The sequence below is a fragment of the Homalodisca vitripennis genome, chromosome 6, assembly GCF_021130785.1.
Source record: "Homalodisca vitripennis isolate AUS2020 chromosome 6, UT_GWSS_2.1, whole genome shotgun sequence".
NCBI classification, from domain to species: domain Eukaryota; kingdom Metazoa; phylum Arthropoda; class Insecta; order Hemiptera; family Cicadellidae; genus Homalodisca; species Homalodisca vitripennis.
Window position 1 is genome coordinate 120,508,203 of NC_060212.1, and position 24,264 is coordinate 120,532,466.

Sequence of the window (24,264 nt, forward strand, 5' to 3'; positions counted from 1 at the left end):
TTATTACAGTCAGCCCTAACAAGTTTTTTTTACAAGTACTGTAAAATGAAAAGAAGGCCTATGGCTTACAACTGTCACAGGAAACATTATTGGTAAAGTGAAAGCAGTAACTTCTCAGGGATCTGTTATATGGAAAACTTCCCAGGAGAAAGTGTTAACAATTTGTTATAGTGAAATCATTAACTATATCATTGTATTTTGTAATACTTGGTTTTACTACCTTATTGAGAATATCTAAAATCAATTTGGATATGTTGGATATGCTAAAACATTTAAGTAAACCAAGGTAAAAGACATAAGTTAGATTAAAAGTAACACACAATCAGGGCCGGCCTAAGGCATGTGCGGTTTTCTGGGGGGCACCGAAAAAATAGTACAGTATAATGAAAACCTTACATAATAAAAATGTAGGTATTATGGACTTATCAATGGAAATTGAATTATATAATTTTTGTTTAACAAAACTGTTCCTTGAGAGAACAATAAATATATGCTTCATTCGTTCCTCTTTGTTGTTTTAACTAATAAAATGAGCAGTTGATAATTGTAGATAAGCGAGTCACAAAACTCACAGGACGCTTCGTCTGAATCACATCAGTGACTTGGTGTCTCTCACCACTCTTCTCCTTGTGTTCTCTGAATAACAGGTATGCATGCGTTGACACGCACATCTGCTGTCTGGCATCTGCACGCCTTCCCTATTGTGCACGATAATTCTTCAGTTGTTTTTCAGAGTGAGTAATGACAAATGTTGTTAAGTGTATCAATTAAAAAATTATAATAAAACGTTAAAAAATAATCTTGTGTATGTGTGCTTTATACAAAATATTTTTTGGTGTTTAGTAATTAATTGGAGCCTTTTGTTTTGTGTAAATATTATTTTAAAATAACTATTTGCGATCTTAATGAACCGATAATGTTTACCAAGCCCTGTGGAAGTCAAAACAGGTAGCAGAAAGCTAACTCATTGAAAGAAGAGGAAGCCATTACACAATTTCTTACCCAGCACCAAATGGCTTTCCGAGGAACAAATGAAACACTACACAAAAAGAACAATGGAAAGTATTTGGGGCTTGTTGTGTTGATTGCTAAATTTGATCCTGTATTGAAAGAACATATTTCTAAAGTATCAAATAATGGAAAGAAAAGGTGAGTCTTTATTTGGACATAAATATTCAAAACGAGTTATTGACTCCATTGAGGGATAAAGTAAGGGAAGAAATAATAAACAGAATTAAAAAAGCAAAATACTATGCATTGATCCTTGGCTGCATGCTCGATTTAAGAAGGAAAGAACAGCTCTGTTATTTTGAGGTATATCCATGCAACAAAAGAAAAAAATGTTGAAATTTGTGAAAGTTACATTATTTTAAATTGAAATAACAGATGCTTCAGAGAAGGGGATGTCAGCAACTTTCTTTAAAAACATTCAAGAGTACGACCCGGACATTTCTATTTACAGAGTACAGGCATATCATAATGGGGCAGATATGTAATGAAAACAGTCTGGTCTACAAAAACAAATTCTAGAAAAAACTAGAGAGCTTTTTATGTACCATGTCGACTTGTTCTATGGACAGCATTTTGGTTGGCAGTTTCTAACATAGGGAAAACATGGTCAGTGTTTCAAATTAAAGATAGACCTTATCACAGAGTTTTGATACCTAAGAAGTATATTTATATCTTGTAATGAGCTGAAGGATAGCAATCTCAGATAGCTGTGTTCTAAATCTAAACACCCCTCAACCTACCGATAGCTCACTAGAACGTCTTTACTGCAGTCAAACCCTAACCATGGAGCAGGAGCATGGTTTCCCTCTCATCTGGGATCAATACCAAATCTAAACATCCCTCAACCTACCGATAGCTCACTAGAACGTCTTTACTGCAGTCAAACCCGTTTGGAGCAGGAGCATGGTTTCCCTCTCATCTGGGATCAATACCAAATCTAAACACCCCTCAACCTACCGATAGCTCACTAGAACGTCTTTACTGCAGTCAAACCCTAACCATGGAGCAGGAGCATGGTTTCCCTCTCATCTGGGATCAATACCAAATCTAAACATCCCTCAACCTACCGATAGCTCACTAGAACGTCTTTACTGCAGTCAAACCCGTTTGGAGCAGGAGCATGGTTTCCCTCTCATCTGGGATCAATACCAAATCTAAACACCCCTCAACCTACCGATAGCTCACTAGAACGTCTTTACTGCAGTCAAACCCGTTTGGAGCAGGAGCATGGTTTCCCTCTCATCTGGGATCAATACCAAATCTAAACACCCCTCAACCTACCGATGGCTCACTAGAACCCGTGACTGCTCTGCCTAATAGTACAACAACCAACTTGATTAAAGACTCCAAGTGTACAGTCTGCTACTAGTTCCAAGTCAGATGGAATGCGTCCTAACAGATATAATGATGTTATTATTCTAATGATAAAGCTGTTAATACCCCAATCTACATGGATACTCAATATCAAATTAAATGCACTTATCGAAAAATGTATGAGCTTACAGAAAGATGACCGCTTAGATGAGAGCTTAGATGACAAAGATAATACCGGACCTGACTTTCAAACTCAAATTTTATTAAATGAATTAAACAAGTACAAGGGTGAAAATGAAAGTTTGAAAACAGCTATAACAATGTTACAGGAAGAGATCACCTCTTTTGAAAATAAACTTCAAGAATTAACATTGTTAAAGGGCACCTGCTTTAATTGCTTTCCGCCTATGCAGCTATCACAATCTACTTCAAAATCATCTGCTTCATCATATCATCCACCTGGACTCAAGTGACACAATCAAATAAAAAAACCCAGTAGGCCTAGGAGCCCTTTGTTACCTTCAGTTCTTCCATGTACAAATACTTTTGCATCTCTAACAGTGGCTAATGAGGAGGGAGAAGAAGAAGATGAGATGGTCAACGTTGAAAATGTACAACCTGAAATTCTCATTTGCGGGGATAGTCATGGACGAGACTTGGCCTATCATCTGAACAAAGCACACAAATCCAATAAGGCTTTTGGGTTTTATCAAGCCTGGTGGTCGAAGCAAGGATATTTTAAATCATGAAAATATAGAGGAATTGAATCTGAAGAAAAGAGACATATTGGTGTCAGTATGCGGTGCAAATGATGTTGCAAAAAATGAAGCCAATGAAGCCTTGAAGAATATAACAGACACATTAAATAAATTTTCACAAATGAATATCGTACTAGTTAAATATACCAAATAGATATGATCTTGCAGAATGGTCAGTTGTGAATAAAGAGGTCAGAAAAACCAATAAGTCTCTGGAAACTCTTTGTCGACAGCATCCAAAACGTCACCTTAGTACAGGCAAGTGAGGCTGAAAGACACTTGCACACTCAGCAGGGCTTACACTACAACTACAGGGGTAAATGTGGCTGGCAAGAAAGATATCTGAAAGCAATACATACGATTAGCAGAGAAGCCTACCAAGAAAAGCCCTTGAGACAGGGACTGGTAGCATGAATGGTGACTGATCAACAACCAATACCACCTGGATGTGATGACTATGAGGAACTGGAACCCAGGCTGCCTACTCCTGCTGATCTGGGAAACTCGGAACCACCACCTGCAGATCCTCACCCTTAGTTAATAATAGAAACAACCTAGGTCTTAATGGTTTCAAGGTATTTCATATCAATATTCAATCCATTAGAAACAAATTAGATATGTTAGAGTTATTTTTTAATTATATTGACTGCAATGTTGTTACAATAAATGAGCACTGGCTATGCTCAGAAGAAATTCCTCTGTACATTCCAGAGTGGTTTTCAGTCTTGCTGGAGTTTACTGCAGGGCAAACCACCGCTTAGGAATGGGGTTTCATCTATTTTTATCAAGTCTCACCTGGAGTTTTCAGTCATAAATGTCAGTAAATTTTCTATAAATAGCATCTTGAAGTCTCAGCTGCCTACATAACAAAGTTAAAACACTGTAATTGTTTCAATTTATAGGACACCACAGTTCTAATGTGGAAATTTTTTTCAATGTCTTGATATTTTTCTGGAGTATTTAAGTAAAAATACTCATCTAATTTTATTTTAACAGGGGATTTTAATATTAATGTTTTTAAAAATGACCAAACAACAAAATCTTTTCTTAACTTATTACGATCATATAATATGTATTGTGTCAATATGGAAGCGACTAGAGGCCAAGCTTGCATTGATAATATAATAACTAACATAAGCAATGACTAAGTGCAGTGCAAAGTTGTAGATGCTTGTATGTCAGACCATTTTGGTGTTTTAGCAAACGTTAGTAGCCTTGACAATCTCAAAAGTAGAGCTAACGTAATCACTAAACAGGTTAGATCTTTAGACTCCCAGGCTGTATCTTATCTTAAAGAAAATTTAAATAACTTTAGTTGGAATTTAACTTGTATCGGTATGCTAATGTAAATGAAGCTTTGACTTATTTTTTGAGCATATTAAGTGTTAATTATGACGAATGTTGCCCTGTAAAAAATGTAAAGGTAAATGAGTCCAAAAAGTAAAAATTAAAATTAAAAATAAGTGGTTTACACCTCAACTTAAATCCTACAGGGATTCTGTTATGGTATTTTATGATAGATATAAAAATCACAAAGATCTTACTGATGAAAAATGTTCACAAAACCGCAAACATTACAATCAGAAAGCAATACAAGGCTGAAATAAGACGGGGCCAAACAAATTGCTTTTGAAAATTACATTCTATCATCCAAAAAATAAGTGTAAAGCTGCTTGGAATGTTATTAAGCATGAATCAAACTGTAACAAGGAATATAAAAAGACTACAATTGATTCTGATACTTTTAATAATTATTTTGTAAATTGTGTTAGCCAAATGAATAACCTACATCCAAATGATAACTTTGATTTAGCTATTCAAAATGTAAACAGTTTTATCTCTTGTAGATCCTTTGAAAGAAAGTACTTTTACTTGGAAACCCATTACTGTCAAGGATGTCTTGTTGTGTGTATCTAAATTTAGCTCATCACAAAGTGAAGATTTCTATGGGTTTTCTAATAAGATATTTAAAGAAATTAATAGACACAATAGCTGAACCTTTAGTATATATATTTAATATGATTTTGGATCAAGGGATTTTTTTCTAGCAAACTTAAGGTAGTGAGGATTACACCAATATTCAAGAAAGGTGATAGAAACAGTCCCTCTAGCTACAGGCCAATATCATTAGTCCCTATAGTGAGTAAAATATTTGAGTGTTGTGTTAAAGATCAGCTGTATAATTTTTTTGACAGTAGCTCGCTTTTGTGTGAAGAACAGTTTGGATTTTTACCAGGAAAATAACACATCAAAAGCAGTTCAATCAATTGTTGAAAAAGGTCCTCATAAGTTTTTTAAAACAGAGATCCATGCTCTGCTACTCTAATTGACTTGTCAAAAGCATTTGATAGTATACCACACAAGCTTCTTGTTAAAAAATTACACAGCTACGGAGTTAGGGGTAAAGAACTTTTCTTGTTATCATCTTATTTAACAAACAGAAGTCAAATTGTGATTCAGGGTTCCTGATTTCTCAGATTACAAAAATGTGCAAGTTGGTGTACCACAAGGATCGGTACTTGGTCCTTTTTTGTTTATTATAGCCATTAATGTTTTTGCCAATAGTATGCCCTGTGCATCAGTTTTATACGCGGACGACACAACTTTATTCAATTCAAGCAAACACCTTAATGACTTAGTTACATTGCAAAAATCAATCTTTTACAAATAGCGCTTGAATGGTTCAAAAACAATATGTTTGACTGTAAATGCTGGTAAAACCGAAGAAATATTTTTCTCTTTGGACAACAACAGCACAAAGAGTTCTGTTAAACTTTTAGGAATTCACCTGGATAGCAAACTAAGCTGGGATAATCATACTAGTCAATTATGTGTTAAGTTATCTAGAGTTATATATTTGTTACGTAAATTAAGTCTCTGTGTTAGTAAAAAAATGTTAATTATATCATATTACGCTTTTTTTCATTCTATATTATCATATGGTATAAATCTATGGGGGAACAGCTGTGGGGTTCAGAGAGTTTTGATATGGCAAAAAATGGCACTAAGGGTTATCAAAAATACTGGTAGTAGAGAACACTGTCATCCTATTTTTAAAGAATATAAAATAATGACTGTTATAAACATGTATATTTTCTCCGCTCTAGTCAATGTTAGGGAAAATATTGATAATTACCAGCTAAGACAGGGACATACACAATTATAATACGAGATCTAAGTATAAGCTAGAATTACCATTTGTAAGGCTCAAGAAAGCCCAGGTCAGCCATTATTGCATGAACATTGCATTTTTTAATAAACTGCCAAAGGAATGTTGGTACCTTGAACTAAATAAATTTAAATTATTACTCAAGGGTTGGTTGGCAGAAAATCCATTTTATAATATTGAGGAGTACTTGACATGTGACACGAACGCTTTAGCAGGATCAATTTTTACAAACTTGATAATAACTGTTAATTTATTTCATGTAATATTTTATGTCTGTGTTATATGTGCTATTTATTTTTGTGTCTATCTATATGTTTATTTATGATATTGAACAATCTTGTTTGTAGATAATAACAAAATGTAACTGACGATGCTATTGTAATCACTGTATTACTTATTGGAAAATAAACGATCTTGTATCTTGTATCTAGAACGTCTTTACTGCAGTCAAACCCTAACCATGGAGCAGGAGCATTGTTTCCCTCTCAAGGATCAATACCAAATTTAAATACCCCTCAACTTACCGATAGCTCACTAGAACGTCTTTACTGCATCAAGACCTCACCATGAAGCAGGAGCATAGTTTCCCTCTCATCTGGGATCAACACCAAATCATGTTGTACCGTGTATACTCTCATGTTCAGTTTCAGACCATTTTTGGCTGACAAAGTAGGAAAATATTTTCACAAAATACCAGTGGCGTAACTAAAGAGGGTGCTGAAGGGGGTAGAAACCCAAAATTAAAAAAACATATGTACAGCTATCCAACTTCCTTGAAATACATAAGAAACATTTTATTTTGAATTAGGGCAATCAAATTTATCTAAATTTATATTTATTCAAATTTATTTCATAAACCCTCCCCCTCCCCCTGGTTTGGTGTGCTCTTCAATCAGATCCATCCCCTTCCCAAAGCCAAGTCATATTAATGCCACTGTAATGTAGTACTGTTTATTTATGTCATATATTATTGAATATATATACAATATTATATATCTATACATTTCAATGTGGATTTTTCAGTTGTCGGCGGGGGTGCGCTGGAAGGGTTGTGGAACTTGTCTCATCTTTTGGCCTTTATAGTGAAATTACTTCGTTCACTAGAGAATACGGCGGTTCATGCTCTCTTATCAACAACATATTTACAAATATCCCTAGACAGCAGGCTTCATCCACTGTCCTTGTCACTGGGATTTCTGATCATCACGCACAATTGGAGAGCAATCTCTTTATATCGGTTTTTCACCTCAGCACACTAATTTAAAGTTTATAAAACCTGTAGATTCTTTTCCAGTAATAACATCAGCATCTTCACAAATCTTCTTCGAAGAGAATCCTGGAAAGAAATGGTGGCTGGAAGGGATGTGAGCGAGAAGTTTTGATGGTTTCCCTATCTGCTGTGGGAGTTCAGCTTCAGCATTGCCTTCCCAGAAAAAACATCCAAAGTTAGGACAAGGAAATATTGTGGCAGGATAAAAACTTGATGAGGATCTTAAGAACCTCCGTGATAGAATGTTATTCCTCTACTCATTGTCTAGGGATTTAGACTCAACCTCATCCCCTCAAGAGATCTTTCATTGATCTTAGAAAGGAATTTAGAAGACGTGTCCACTCTGCCAAGGCTGCTGCAATTACTAGCCATTTACAAAAAGCCACCAACAAACAAAAAGCATCTTGGAATATTGTTTAATGACATGATTCCTGGAAAAAGAGGTAAAGGCTTTCAAAGAACTTTTTGTTAAAGGAACGAGCAGGGTTAAACTGTTGAGGGACCCAGTGGCTGTGTCAAACAGATTCAACACGTTCTTCGTTGAGGTGGGCAAAAGAGTTAAAAGTCATGCTGACTCATCTGGTCTATGTCTTATCGTTATTCCCCAGCTGAAAGAGTGTGTTCGTCGATGGTTTTCTTTTTCCTGCAAATCAAGGAGAAGTCCTTAAAGTAATCAAATCGCTGAAGCCTGGTAGCTCTGCGGGGATTTGATGGGATATCATCTAATCTCTTGAAGAATTGTGCTGATCTTCTTGTTGGGCCCACTGACATATTTGATTAATTGCTCTTTTGAGGAGGGAATATTCCCTACAGCTCTTAAATTATCTATCGTAAAACCCCTCTATAAAAAGAATGGCAGTGATCATGACATAAATAACTTTCGTCCTATAGCTATTTTATCCACGTTTTCAAAGGTATTCGAGAAGCTCTTTCTTGCAAGGTTATCTTCTTTTCTGATTTCAAAACAATATTCTTTATGCACATCAGTATGGCTTTAGAGAGGGTCTGTCTACAACAAACGCAATGTTTAGTCTTATATCAGACGTAACAAAGGCTCTAGATAACAAGGAACATGTGCATGGGCTCTTTTTTTAGACCTATCTAAAGCCCTTCGATGTGGTAGATCATACTTTGCTTTTGAGGAAACTGGAGTATCTTGGGCTGAGAGGCAATGTGTTTGAATGGATACATTCTTATGTGACTGGTCGAAAACAGATGGTTGAGATTCCCTATATGGATGTGCTGACGGACTGCTAAAAAAAAGACTTTCTCAAGAACTAATTGTCAGAAACCGGTGTGCCCCAGGGATCGGTCCTTGGTCCTGTATTTTTTCTCCTCTTTGTAAATGACATAGCCGGGTGTATTTCGGACTCTCACTTGTACTTATTTGCTGATGACACATCCCTCGTAGTCTCCAGTAAGAGTAAACCACAGCTGGAGAATCAAATTTTCATAGACGGGAGCTCATTATTTCAGTGGCTGGAGGAAAACTCTTTATGTATTAATACAGCAAAGACCAGGCTAGTTGATTTTGCAATCAGAAACCAGTTGGATAATGAATGTTTTGAATATTATCATAGGGGATACCGAGTTTAGTCCGTCAGCCACTGTTAATTATCTTGGTGTTGTTTTTGACCTTAATCTGAACTTCTCAAACCATATTGAGAAAGTTACAGGTAAGCTAAGTAGCAGTATTTTTTTATTGTCTCGACTTGCCTGCTGTTTTGTTTTTTAAAGTGCTGACATCCTCTTGTTGGCTTATCATGGTTGTTTTTACCCTTATTTATCTTATGCAGTACCAATTTGGGGCCATGAAAGCACCAAGACGCAGTATGTTTTCAGGTTGCAGAAGAGAGCTGTTCGGATAGTTTTTCACTTGGCCGGAAATCAGTCATGCAGATCGCTATTTCGAGAGAAAGGCATACTCACTTTTCCATCAATATACAATCCTCAACAGCCTGACATTTTCTAATCAAGAATTTTGGTTTATTTACTTCTCATATTACACATACTCATAGATACCAAGCTCCGTCACAACAATAACATAACCCTACCTCGCCATAGCACCACTTTTTTCAGAAATAAAACATATTCCTCCTGCATATCATTGTTTAATTCTCTACCACAGTATCTAAAGAATGTTAAGGAGCCCAACAAATTTAAAAGCCAATTGAAAGAATTTTTAATTCAAAAGGAATATTACAGTGTCCAGGATTACTTACTTGAGAAGAAAGACTAGTTTTAGTATGTTATGTTTTTTGGTTCTGTATGTAATGTTAAATTTAGTAATTTAGATAATTTACTTTAATTTGACCTCTGCCTGTGCAATCCTTGTATTGTTTGTGGCAATAAATGATTTGACTTTGAAATATACTATTGTATATTTATATAATATATAACCATACATTTGTACAAAATATTACTGTATATTTATACATTATTGATTTTATTATTGGAATAATGAATGGTTAACTAAAACCTGTTTTGAAAATTATTGTATTTTAGACACGTGTTTCAGTATTAAGCCATCATCGACGTGAACATTAAACTCTAACTAAACAATAAACAACTAAATATACACATGTGGATCATTTAAACAGAGGTTAAATTTATATGACACAGTTGCAATTTTGATTAGTATTCTGTATTTCAAATTTAATTTTTTCAAAGATAGGGTTTGCCTTATTTTTAGATTGCTATTATGTATATTGTGAGGATCTTTATTATAATTTAGATAAATATGTAATCCTTATTTCATGTTTAATTTTTCTCCTTTCCTTTTGATATCCAAAAATTCCATGATCTTTTCAATATTTTTGTTGTTATGGTCAGTTTCTAAAAATTGTTTAGCGAAATCTGATTTTATTGTAGATTTATTAAAATTTCTACCAGTTTGTCCAATAAAATAGCTTTCATAGTCACTACAGTTAATTTTGTATACTTCAGATTGATTGTATAATTCTTGTTTGTCATCTTTTTGGTTTACTTTGTTTTCATAGGTTTAAATATATTATTTCTTGTTTGCTAACAGATGGAAAATTTTGAATTTTGAAAGGTTTTTTGAACAGCTTTGTTTATTTTAGTATTAAAAGGTACACATATATATTTCTGAATTTCATTATTATTAGGATTAGGTCGTATTATGTTGGTTTTATTTATTTTTTATTTTCTTCTGAATAATTTTGTCTACAATATGGGGTTGATATCCATTTTTGACAGCTAGATATTTGATGATTTTCATTTCTTTAGTTTTATTCTCATCACTCATTGGTATATTTAACATGATATTTTATACATGGAGTGATTTTATTATATTTATAAGTAAAATGTGAATTGTTGTAAGTATAACAGAACAGTTTTATTGGTTAGTATTAGTATGTTCATTGTTTATTCAGACAGCTTCGATCTACTCGTAGTATGTATCACAACAATAACTATAAATATTGCCGAATAGAGGAGAAAGGCCTCACCAAAAATCTTTGTGCTCAAAGTCGAAGCTAGTCAAGGCCCTGGTCAATAACTGAGCCCCAGACAAGGGCAATGGTTTTGAACAATTTACAAAGATTCTTATTGCAATGAAAGTCATAATATTTGTATGATAAATAAAACACAATGAAGAGTCTTTTCACATAGATACATTTATTTATTACAAAATAATATTCACAATCTTATGAAAGCAAACTTGTTGATTGCAAACAACTAAATTAACATTCTTTGGTATCAAAACAAAACTTATTCTACCACATAATCCTTTGCATAATTTAAACTTCTGTTTAATTTTTTCTTAATAACTACTTATCAATAAAGATAGGAAAATCAATAATAATCTTATTTTCTTGTAAAACAAAATGTAAAAATGTTTATAATTTAAATAAAAGAAACATATATAAGCAAGTGACAACAACAAGAATAGTTTATGCATTTGACAACACAAAAACAAGTACTGAAGCAAATATTTTGCAGAACTAATACTTATGTGTAACATGAAGAGTTCAGTAGTACATACACAATGTATTGAACATGAGATGTAATTCAATTCACTAAAGTAGTACATTTAGTGAAGTAATTGTATCTTTGTTCTTGTTATATTTCTTCTGGTTTCCAGGCTGTGTTATTGTTATAGTAATTAAGTAACGTATACTTTCAACATACTTATTAACATTAGATTTTTAATTTGCATTTGTTTTCAGAAAACCACTATTTCAACTAACACTAAAGAGAATAGTGAAATAATGCATAGCATCTTGGTCTACTGACGAACATATTTCTAACTTTAAAACACTTGACACAGCAGGAATTTTAAAGAAATATTTAAGCCCTTGAATGATTCCTTATGCTTTGTAAACACATTCTAAACAGTTTATATTTTAAATTGTTATATACATGAAATAATATACAAATTAAAACAAATAGTAAGTAAAGTACGCTAAATCTGTCATGGTATGTAACACGCTCCATCAATCTGTCTGTCCATCTGACAAGATATAGAACACTGTGGCCTTGATTATGCAAGACTGGTAACTAGTTATAACTACAATTTTAAATTTTAAATTTGTAACTAATTAATTGCACTTTTAGAGGTAAATAGTTCATTTTATTCATTGATTCTCAAAAATGTGATTTTCTGATTGTTTTCAAAATAAGTATAATGTACAGAAATATATATAAGGTGTGGCTAGAAAAATACAAGACTGCTATTGCGACAGAACTAACAACACTGTAAGGGGAGTTCAAGTTCTGGCCCCTTCACCTTCGAATGGAATTTTCTCATCCAAGCTAATTCACTCTATTCAGTACAACATATCAAAAAAATTATGTCTTCAGAATAAAAAGCTACGTTATATTAGAAAATATTATTTTATCAAAATAACAGTTTTTCCTCCGTTAAAAGATTGTTTAAAGAAATAATGACAGCAAATATCGATAATCATGTTATTTTTTCCAATGTCTGATAGAAAACACTGTATGAATATCTATGTTTATAAACAGTAAACCTGTACACTGTACAGCGTTCTGTTAGTGAGGACTGACAAAACGGTTGAATTTACAGATAACCATCCATGAATCCTTTATCAAGACACCTCAGCTTTATAATGCTTCGTCTTCAAAATGTTTATGGCCAACACATCTTTACATAACTGTGTTGTTATAGTTATAGTAACAGATTATAGACAGGTTGAACGTGACAGAATAGAAATTCACATAGAGGAATATAAAATTGTATAGTGGTAATGAAAATGTGGATAATAATGAATCAAACTTTTTCCACCCTCAGTCTCGTGTTTTTCCAGCCAAACTTCATGAAACTAATTTCTAATTAATCTAAAAAATAATAAACCACATCAACGTAATCGTATTTTGATTTCACATGTTCTCAACAATAGAATTATCAATTTAAAAATAAAAACATAGGTACATAGTTTTAATCCATAAACTGAATATAATTTAATTTGCACATATTCTTTGGGATTGCAGCTATGAAATAAAAATATACATTATTTACAAAACCTAGACGAACTTAACGGTCTAATAAAAGTCCCATTCTAATCAGCACTAATTACATGTTGACAGTGCATAGCCAATTAATAAATAATAAAACAAGAAACACTAACAAACCAACAATGTTTATAGTTCTAAACTGAGTAGTATTCAATTAAATTTTAAATTTAAAGGAGCTACAATTCTTACAATTCGATCAACATCTAGAAGGCAGTAACATCCAGCCAACCAACACGAAATTGACTGACAGTTTTACATTACTTGTAGAGAGACACAGAATGATTAAAGTACCTTACGACATAAGTGTGACTCGTGACTCCGATTGGAGTGATATTTTTACTACATAGAGAGGAACTGAAGTGGACGTTGAACTGAAGATAGGTGTGGCTATGACAACTGGAGACTCTTGCCCAGGTCCTTCTCATCCCTTCACAGCCAAACTGAACTAGATAATTAACTGAAACAAACATACAAATCATCATTTTTTTGTTTCAAATAAAGGTAATCAAATAATTATTTATACTTAAAAGGAAAACACTCTAACCTCCTCGTTGATATTGAAAAAAGATTTGTTAGATTGGCGTTACAGATTGACGTATATGCATACAAAAAAGATTTCGTTCTTTAAAACCATTAAAATAGTGTAGAAATTGAGAAAACTGGCAATAAATTGATATTGTTTTTAGCTACCTAAAATCATACATATTTATGTAACTACCAAATTTATATCGATTTAAATAATGTTCAGTGTAAAACAACATAAATAACCATCAAAGTACTAACTAACCATCAAATTACTAAGTGTACACTTTATGTCAAGACCAAATTAATGTGCATCATGACATTGTCCTAATTCCATAAAGAATTTTAAATTGCAAGGCAACTTGCCTGATGCTTACATACAAGATTATTCTCTTGAACATCTCGTGTGAAGTCACAAAATTGCCAGTGAGAATAAAAAATTGTCTTTAAAGTGCTATGTCAATATATCGAAAGTTTATTTTTTGTATAAATCTATTTTGTGAATAAGTGGACAATGTTGAAACTGTATTAGAATAATGAGAATCAATATTTGTCGACACTATAAATGAACAAAAGTAGAATTTATACTAAACTTAAAATCATACAATTTTTAAATCGTAAAGAAGAATTACGCAAAACACAGTAGAGCACCAACCTCAAATTTAAAGAAACCAACATATTTAATTACTTCCTTGTTTGCTCAGATATACTACATCAAGAACGTAGCCAGAAAAATAATTTGGGGAGGGATCTAGACAACTGATATTTTCCCTAAGTGGACAGAAAGTAAGGCCCCATTTTGTTCCTTAAAAAGTTCTTGACCCGTACCTACGTTGAGAACGATCGTTCAGCAGTACATGTTAGTAATACTGTATTATTTAAATAATAATAACCGTTTACTAAAAAAGTAACTGGAATAATTCAAAATTTGGGGGGGTCTGGACCCCTCGGACCCCCTCGCTAGCTAAGTCCTTGCATTACAAAAAAACAGTACAAGGACAATTGAGTGTAAAAAACAAACTATTGAAGCTTTAGCTATATGTAGACTAATTCAGTGGCCCATATCGCTACAACTAACTTTGTGTATTATACAAAATGACATATAGAGTCAATCACCAAAAGTGGTTTTGTAGCATTTGATACTCACCAAGATTTGACTGGTTAGATGTAGAAGTAGTTCTCATATTCGGGGTGAGAAGGCTCTGGAGAGGAGAGAGAGAGTGACTGTCTGGACGAGCAAGGCAGGGAGAGGCTGGGCGTCCACGGCACAACCACCTGTTCCACATGCCACTAGAGGTTATTAATCAAAACAATGGTTAGTTCAAGTAATTGAAACCATGCCAATCTAAAACTGAATTTAAACATGATTAGCCAAAAAGAAGCACATGTCTTAATGCACAAAGATAGGCTCTTCCCTTTTTGTCCATAAGTTACGCTAAGATTAAATGAACTTAACATTTTGTCCACAGTAAAAGAGTTGGTATGGTATAGTATGAGGTGGTAGGTACTGGTAAAAAGTGCACCAGTCAAAAGAAATACTCAAATTTTGTGTGTGTGGAAACTAAATAAAAAATCTCATTCTTAATTTATGTTCCAAGTGATCACGAAGGCAAAGAGTTGTTATTTGGAAATGTTGCAGGGAGGGCTCAATTTTGAAGGAGCATCTTCTCAAAATTTTGAGTACACCAAAAAAGCAGAATCTGTGGGCCTAACCATAACTAAGTCTATTTTTTCAGCTATCATGTCTTTTATATTTTTATATATCAGGATTTTAATAACTCTGCACTTGTTTAGTTTGTTATTTTCATCATAATAAGATTAAATTTACAGGGGAGTCACTATTATATTGTGTTGACTTCAAAACGTGATCCTGTAGTTATATTTGATCCATGGCTGAAAAACAGCCTGTTTTGAACCACTGACTATTAGTGATGAACAGATCAAATGAAATTTTGACTTTTGCAGCAACACACCTTGGTTCTGGAGCGACTCTTGTAGTCAACATTGCGTCGGATAAGGAAATGGTACTCGTGAGAAGGCAGCCAGCGTTGTTGCACCTCCAGTGGCCTGTCGTCGGGATGGAGCTTGCGCTGGGACTCCTGGCTCTTGCAGACCTACACAGTCAACATCCAACATCACAACAATGAATTTTAAATCATTAATATAGGTAAGTATTGATCTAGAACTAACAGACGACTTTTATTATAAGGAAGTACTACAACTGAAATGGTGTGGAGCTAACCCAATTTACTGAGTTGTAGATTAAAATGATGAACTGGTGGGACACTAATTGGATGTTAGTGTTTAAAACTGATATGGAATTATCTTAGATACATCCAAACTGAATATTAGCTACAACTGTAATAAGAAATAAGTCAATTTTTATTATGTTTGTATTCTTTCCAACAGCATATTTTATAACAATTATAATAAATTTAGAGATTTGAAAATAATTTGTGCAGGAAAATACAAAATGAAAAACGTCTTTTATAGTTCTCACTAACAAAAATCTAATATTTAAAATCCAATGTTTTGAGAACTATAAGTACAAAGTACACATCTTCGTGTAGTATCTGGCATTAAACACTACAGTTTAGTCAAACCTATTTTTCCCAATTATATTTTCACATATTCTTTGTTTTAGTTCTATCAAAAATCAGTAATCCTTTGAACTCTAGTGTCAATGTAATGTGAGAAATTGAGTAACTCTACCAGAAGCGTAACTAGGGCCAGGCTTTGGGTGATGAACCTGAACAAACCACATTAGGTAGCATGAAATAAATCTGAATATACGCTTAAATTCTTATTAATTAGATAGGTCTAATTCAAGGTAAAACATTTAACTCCTGCATTTTATACAAGTTCGAATGTTGTTATATGAATATTTATTTTTAGGGCTCTTGGGGGGTTTTATCATACTCATCCCTCCCCCTTAATTATGTGGTAAAGGTTAAAATTATATGTAAATTGTAATTCCACAACAAGAGAATTTCTACCCACTTCTCACAAGGTGGAGGAGATGAAGATTCAACTCTGCTGTATAATGCTTCCATATTAATACGTGCTGTTTCACTTTTAAAGTTAGTGAGTGTGTTGTCGAGTGCGATTGAATACTTTTGAAGCAACTATAGTGTTTGAAAAATATAGTTGTAGGAATTACTGACCTCGTAGAGGGAGAACTGTTCCACTCTGTCCTTGCTGTTGTAACAGTTCAGGAGGATCTGGATAAGTTCATCGACGGTCGTGCGGCAAGAAATCAGCAGCGACTTGTATTGAGACTGAAACAGGATCAATAGAAATTATGCTAGGAGTCATTTACATACATAATTAAGATAGGTAACTACTAAAACAAAATAGAAATTTAAAAAACCGACTTTGTACACTGTATTTAATATTTCCATTACAATTTTGTAAATTTTAGTCTGTTTTAATACAAGGATAATGAATAAAAACAAGTGTTTAATGGCAGTAACGGAAATAATTAATTGTCATGCGTTTATTAACACACACTGGTGTAATTATGTGAGTAAACAATGTTATATGACAATGTCTGGCATGCTATAGAACAGTAAACCCTCTGGATGCCAGGGTAGTACGTGTGAAGGCTACAGAAGAGTCAGTTACAGAGTAGCATCTCATAACCACCTGGCACCCAGATGTCTTTGTTGTTAAAAAAACTTATTTAAAAGTAAAAATATAACAAAAACATTAGAATACTCACTCCAGGCATCAAGACGCTGTCGTAAATTTTGACAAGCCCTCCTCGTCGAGTTTGCAGAGCAAATCTGTGAAAACATAAAAAGTTTAATAACCAAAAGGACAATTAATAAAAAACATTAGAATGATACATTCATTTTATTTATTGTAAAAATCACTGTTTTGCCCAAATATGTCTCAACAGTTTTAATAATAAGTGGGTGTCTGAAACAGTAATTTTAAGAATTGATTGGTAATAAAACTAACTAAAGTTAAAGCAAATATTGAGTTCTAAATTTTCCTTTACTACAGATGAGTTTGTAAATTAACTGTGGAATATATTATTTAGTCATATTTTACACAACTGATAGATTAAAGGTTAAAGGTTACTTCGGCATTCACTACATCATTAGATACACATATACATATTGATGAAAAATAATTGGATCAAAGTAAAAAAATACAGTTACTTTATGAACAATTGGTAATTTTATTGTTAAAAAATAAATTTTAAAAGGTAGGTTAAAAAATACCATGTATTGGTTTTAGACACATAAATCTTGTCCAATTATTTTTCTTACAAGTATCGTTCTGGTTGAATTAAAGATTATCAATAATGTCAAATAAACTAAACATAGTGATGATTGCAGCATATCACACTGTATTACAGTACTTTTTATGATTTCCATAGAGTTTTACCTGGAATCTCCTCTAGGCTGGCAAGACTGTAAAGCTGCAGGCCTGGCCTCTTCATCGAGCACCAGCACTGTCCTTACTCCTGCAAATAGTAAGAGAGTATTAAAAAAATATCATAAAATAGTTTTGAAATGATTTATTTCAACTTAGCAAAATGGATGGCAGAAAGAATTTATGAGTTTTGTACCTGCTTTCCTGACTGTGACTTCCATGGTGAGGTAGAAGAGGTTAGGGTCACGGTGCCGCATGCGATACTTGTTGAGGAGAGACTGGACCACTTCACGGCACGTTGTCTGGAAGGTAATGCTCAGAGTCTTGTACTCAATGTCAGCCCTCAAGCACCTCGCATACACCTTGATTGTTGTCTGTAACAGAACAAGTTACTGAACTGACAGGCTGAGACTTCAATGGCAAAGTAGAAAAGGTTAGGGTTACAGTGTCTAGCGAGACCTGTTGAAGAGAAATTTGAGACCACTTTATGACAAATTGTCTGCAGCCCCTGGCAGCTACCAGGCTACTTTCTATGCCAACCGAACAATGAAAGAACTACAATAGTGATGTGCCCTGAAGACCATTCTGATTTTCTTGACTTTAAGATCAGTTCCAACTACTGCCCACAGAGATGGTAGTTCCATTACTAGACCCAAACAAAGCAGACCAGATGATGTCTCCACGGCCTTCACTAGTCCATTACTCACTATAGCCCAGTCTACGCCGCCGGTCACACAATGGCCTATTGTTACGCCTGATCATAGTGTTTAACGCTGTTTTAACTAACTTAACATGCACGCGCCACGCCGCAGAGCGGTGTTTCTGTTCCCAGCTGTGCTGCGGCAACACTTTCCTCCTCGATTGTGTTGCTGACTTAATTACCACAAAACCATGGGTAGGCACCTGCGGTTATATGTTGGACGGGGAGAGAAACTTCCTCTATATCGTTAATTGTAAACACCGTTTGTCAATGTGTATTTTGCTTTTACCCGTGATGAAACCTAACATACAATAGCGATTATAAAAGTTGTTCACTGTTACCCCACCTCCTCCAAAGAATATTTTAGATAAGCCCCTGAAGAAACAGGCCCAAGGTTCCAACCAATACAATATAATTACTGTGAGGAGTCGATATGAGCAATAAATGCTATGAAGTTGTTTGTTCTATCTTTTATTACATGAGAAGAGTGTTTTAATTAGTCAATTTTGCATCACCGTACTAATCGAAGTCATTTAAAATAATTTATTTTCTGCGTAATGATATATTTTAGTAGCAGGTCTGAAAATAGATGCTTTACCAAGAAATCAAGTTGTTAATAAAGCAAAGTTTGTAATAGGCCATGTAAAAGAAGTCACATGACCGTTTCTTTGTTACATCCTGCGGAAACGAATTGGTTTCTTTCGGAGCAAACTGCCGCAGCGGGAAGAGTTGTTGAAAAAGATCGATGTCCATCCGAGAGTCGGGGACAGCAGTGGGCAGGAAGCGGAAATTTGCTGAAAAGGTCGAAGAACGAGTGAACTGCCCGACCAATACCGCTGTCTCTTGTGGAACGAAAACCGATCTGACTTTGTACTGTCAATCTTTAACTAATTATCGTAATTTAAAAAAAAAAAAAAAGAAAAAAAAGAAAAAAAACAACGGTTTGACACTATCGTTGTGTAAAGGACAAAACCGATATTTCTTAATGAAATAAATACTTTACTAATATAACATATATCTACTTACTGAGTTAAAACACAATAAGGCCCTTCAAATAGAAGGCAATTTTAGAAAATTCGACTTGTTCCAACAAACAAATATTAATGTTCGACATCCTACACAAGTAATAGTAGTTACTGTCTAGATTACATCGGAGGTTGAACCCATGAGGCAGGGAACAAGTACGAGACATGGGTGAATCAATGCGACATTAGCGACAGTACGAGACCTCAGCGACTCGTCCTCACGGGGCGTTGTACTCCTTATCGTTTGATTCCTTCACGCTTCGTTCGCTACTGCTCAGTCCGTACAGGCATGTCAAAACTTCGCTCTCCATTAGAATTACTATCGTCGGCAGATTATCGATCTTATATGAATTTTCACTCACTTCTATCCGATTGATTGGGCCGTGTTAAAATATGTGTTGAGAAATGCGGTGGTTAATGCAGAACACTTCGATGCGGAGATAAAGTTGCAGGACTGAATCAACAGTTTTGTCTGTTTGTCGTATCTCTATTATGGCCCTTTTAAACTCAAAATAGAATTTAAATTTATTCCGCAAGTCTGGAAATGCTAATACTGTAAACTAGATTTTGAGGGGCAAATACATGTATATAGATTTATTTATCAAATAATCTTAACATAAATGCAAATATACATATGGTTTTAATATTACATACAACGTCCCTCTTTTTCGAAACTGATAATTAACTTACTAAACACCGCATTGGTTGTTCTTGAACCTCATGTTAGTTATGTCCTTGATTATAGATCCTTCTGTCTATCTATATATAATCAAGGGTTTATGTATAATGAGGAAATTGACCAGAGAGGAGGAGAATAGAACGTTGGTGGTGTATAGTTTTTTACGAACATAAGTACCATCGTGTAAAAAATAAATGTAAGAAAACACAATAACAATGTGTAGTTGTGTTCAAAGGTGTAATTGAAAATTTACAATAAGTAATCTCAGTACTGATAAACAGGTATAATGTGTTATACTTCACATTGTGACCAGACACTGGAAGGTTCATGGAACAGAAGTCTAGTTTAAACTCGATCTCTGACACGTGAAACTACGCGCATGTTTACTGTTGCGCAGTACGGTACTGCGGCGATGCGCGGCACACAGCAGACTCGACATGTGTCCAGTCCAGGCCAGTGCGCATGCGCAGTAAACTTGTCGATTGCAAAAAGTGACCACTGAGTGAAACGGGAGCGCGGAATGCCACTAGTGCAAGTGTCAGTCACAGATATGTTATCACTATCACTGTGGAATGTTCACGCCCCGTGACCAACGCGTTAACACGCGTTTCGCCGCGGCCACACCGCCTCTGGACCGTCCACTCTCCATCTTACTTATGCCGTGGGAACGTCCGTCAATAGAAAAACTCATCTTCAGAAGCCGACCTTACAGAAGCGTCACTAAATATTTCAACCACTTTCTTTATCCAAAAGCGAAACATTCTTGCTCAACGACCCTGTTACGAAATCTATTCGATGTTCACTTTTTAAAGACAGTTTACATGTGTGAATACTATTATGCATGTCACGCAATGCAATCCTTCTAATTTCATGTCTGAAACGTGATAAAACTAAACAATTATGGACAATAAAATTGAAACTTTGAAGCATAAATGATAAAAATTTCCCAATTTGAAATGATAAAATGTTTATAGTCAATAATTGTTATATTACAATGTTTTTTGAATGCAATAAGTGGTAATCACTTGTAACCGATCAAATTCGTGTTTTCTTGCCGACAACGTGATGAGTCATCACGCGACATAAATTACGCGGTCATCACTGACGTAAGCGCAACAGAACACCACCGAGCAGGTGCAATGTGAAATATAATCCACTTGAGCTGTTGGCATACTTCTCACAGTTTGTGGTTTGTCGTGAGCAGGAATATTGTTCTTGGATGATATTTCAGCTGAAACTCAGCATACCTTAGTTCAAAATCCAACTGATACTCAGAAACCAAACAGTAAGGAGGTAAAGTGGCAATGTTGTCACCGGTATAAGATTCCAATAATGACAAGCTCGTCAAGAGTATTCTATTCCAGGATCAACAGTAAACCTCCGGACTTCTTGCCTGAGGTGGTGAAAGGCACAAATATGACTAGAGTCACTTTAGGAAGAGGTTTCCCTTGTCGGTCAGCGTTCTATTTCTCCAAAACTGACCCTTAACCAGAAGATCGCGGAAACGACAAGGTGACTAACGATAAACCGTAACAGTTGGCTGGAGACAAGGCCGGTAGCTGACATTCTTCGTAGTACCTTGTCTGTATTAGTCCAATAGGGCAATGACTCAGACAGAGCCGAGAGTTCCGCGAACACCTAAGACCTGTCACCACACCTCGGACAACAGACCTCGCCTTGTCTTGCCATGTTATCTCGGCGCGTGCTCGCTGACCGTTGTGCACACTCCAGAATGTCGCTAGGTTCTCAGAGTTTCCAGATATAGCTAAGTAGGTCACCGAGGAACCAAGTATGATGGCTGTTACTGACGCCAGTAATATGCAATATTTTTGTTTGGTTGTTCTGTAAGCTGTTATTTCTTCTACTAGTCGAGGTCACAAACTAGTTTGTAGGGTAGTAATATTACGAATATAAAATTTCCCGGCGAATTAAATGAAACCCGTGATTTTCCATTGCATTATGCCCAATATTATACAAAGCCTTGTAAAACCTTAATATATTTATCGATTAAGAGAACTTTAAAAAGGTTTGTTTATACAAAATTATTTTGAGCAGCGAACGACTGTCAAAATTGAGTCAGTACCCAGGTTGAGGTCAATAGCCAAATGGAGTAGCTGGCTGACACGTTGGAGAAGGTCGCTATTAGCTATAATTGTTACCGATCAGTGCGTTATTTTTTTGCTATGCGTATGATATGCGTTTTGTTTCTTAATTAAATGCAAAGTATTATGAATAACGTTAAACAAAAACACGTTAACTCAGCAAGCTTGCCAGCACACCAATCAATTGCTCTGAAGTTCAAATGGCCCAAGCCAAATTCCTGCTAAGCGACTCTAACCCTCTCTAGGCAAAACGTGTATCAATAATTTTAAGACCGTTATCCATGATATTCAGACTCTCAGTGTAAAGATTTTGCACTGGGTTATATAAGCATCAACTCGCAAAAACGTTTCGTTTCCGATGTGATTTTCTTCATAACTGCTTTAAGATTTCTTATTCAAGTCCATATATTTGTAAGGAAATCATAACTTATAACCAAAATATGAAACACAACACAATTATTTTGAATTGCAGCTGCTTGATATACACAGCTTTATTTTAATTTCTAGGGGAAACGGGTTTCTTAGCAGTATGTCACATATCTCCTGTATCCTAACGTCTCAGAACTGTTTAGATTCCTGGACTATGTAATAACTGGAAAAGGCGTCAAATAAACAAGCCAGATCGTGTTCAAAGCTCATTTTTACGATGGCAATTAAAGTAGTTTGGACGGCAATATTGGATTAATTAAAGGGCGCCCGACGCAGACGACAGCGACACCACCGTGTTACACGCCGACTGTCAAAGGACAGAAGGATACGGGACGGAAACAGCTGTGAGCAGCCATGCCTTAGGGCACACTCCGGCACACGTGCCCCCGGGTCCATTGAACACTCGGGTTTCCTCCTTCCGGTGGGCGCAGGAAACACGCATTATTGTTTGTTTTGTTTTAAGCGATGTTTTCCACTACTGAGGATGCCGATGTGTTGAACAAACAGGCTTTGTTTGGAGATATCCCCGCGTACGACACGACGGACCGGCATTGTAAACCGTGCCTTGATTATATACAACGTGTCTTCGGGGGAGTTATGAATGATCCGGCTTGCGGAGCTTTCGAGGAATACTTATGTAAATCGTTATTAAACATTCATTTCAACCAATTGCATAACATATCATTCATTACATAACAAATTTAAATTAATTAAAAATTTGGTACTTTGGTATTGTACTTGTTATTACGCGATAAAAGTAGGTTTAGATTAGGTTGCCATAAATATGTTACTAGTAGTATCAACGTAAATGTCAACTTTTACGAGTGCTCACGTGATCTGACCTTGACTTTAGGTACTATCTCGAGGGATGTTTTTCTTCTTTCGCCAGTAATGCGGCCACCGAAACCAGCATTGACGTTCAGGGGCATTTCTAATCGGTATTTTTCCCATTAGATCGTGTTGAACGATCTGGCCACCTCGTACTTCTAGGATAAAGGTTAACTGTTTTTATTTGTAACACGTACGTACCTACTTATATCGCATAATAGTAAGCAGTATATAGGGTCAGAGTGGCCTTCGTATAATACCAAAAAACCAACAGTTGTTCAGCGGGAAACACTGCTTTGATAACGTTATTCTCACACAGGCTTTGCAATAAACGCGAAAGCTTGGTTTACACTACAAAATGTGCCTAAATGCACGAATAAGTAATTCTTTGCGGCCAAAATCAAGTTTTGAATGTGTTTTTGTTAATAAATCAAAAAGACGACTGGAGCGGTTCTTATAGTACCGTTCGCATTAAATCCCCCGACGACGAAGAACAGGATGCCACACCAGATGGCAGTGGAAGTGCTCATGATCTGTGGTGGCGGCGGTAGTGGCGGTGTGCGCACGCGTATCAG

At 35.2% G+C, this 24,264-nt stretch overlaps 1 protein-coding gene across 2 annotated transcripts in view; it reads right to left on the minus strand.

Moving 5' to 3' along the window:
• Positions 1–11,139: 11,139 nt before the first annotated feature.
• LOC124364846 overlaps positions 11,140–24,264 on the minus strand; it is a 69,384-nt gene continuing 56,259 nt past the window's right edge. Inside the window, exons 3-9 of one of the 2 annotated variants that reach the window (XM_046820627.1) lie at positions 18,123–18,300; positions 17,939–18,017; positions 17,265–17,328; positions 16,708–16,821; positions 15,517–15,657; positions 14,691–14,818; positions 11,140–13,478 (exon numbers count right to left, since the gene is read on the minus strand). In XM_046820627.1, the coding sequence (XP_046676583.1) occupies positions 14,705–14,818; positions 15,517–15,657; positions 16,708–16,821; positions 17,265–17,328; positions 17,939–18,017; positions 18,123–18,300 (690 nt within the window). In that variant the 3' untranslated portion in view covers positions 11,140–13,478; positions 14,691–14,704. Of the gene's footprint in view, positions 13,479–14,690; positions 14,834–15,516; positions 15,658–16,707; positions 16,822–17,264; positions 17,329–17,938; positions 18,018–18,122; positions 18,301–24,264 lie in introns of both variants that reach the window. The other variant, XM_046820626.1, reaches the window with a different exon arrangement.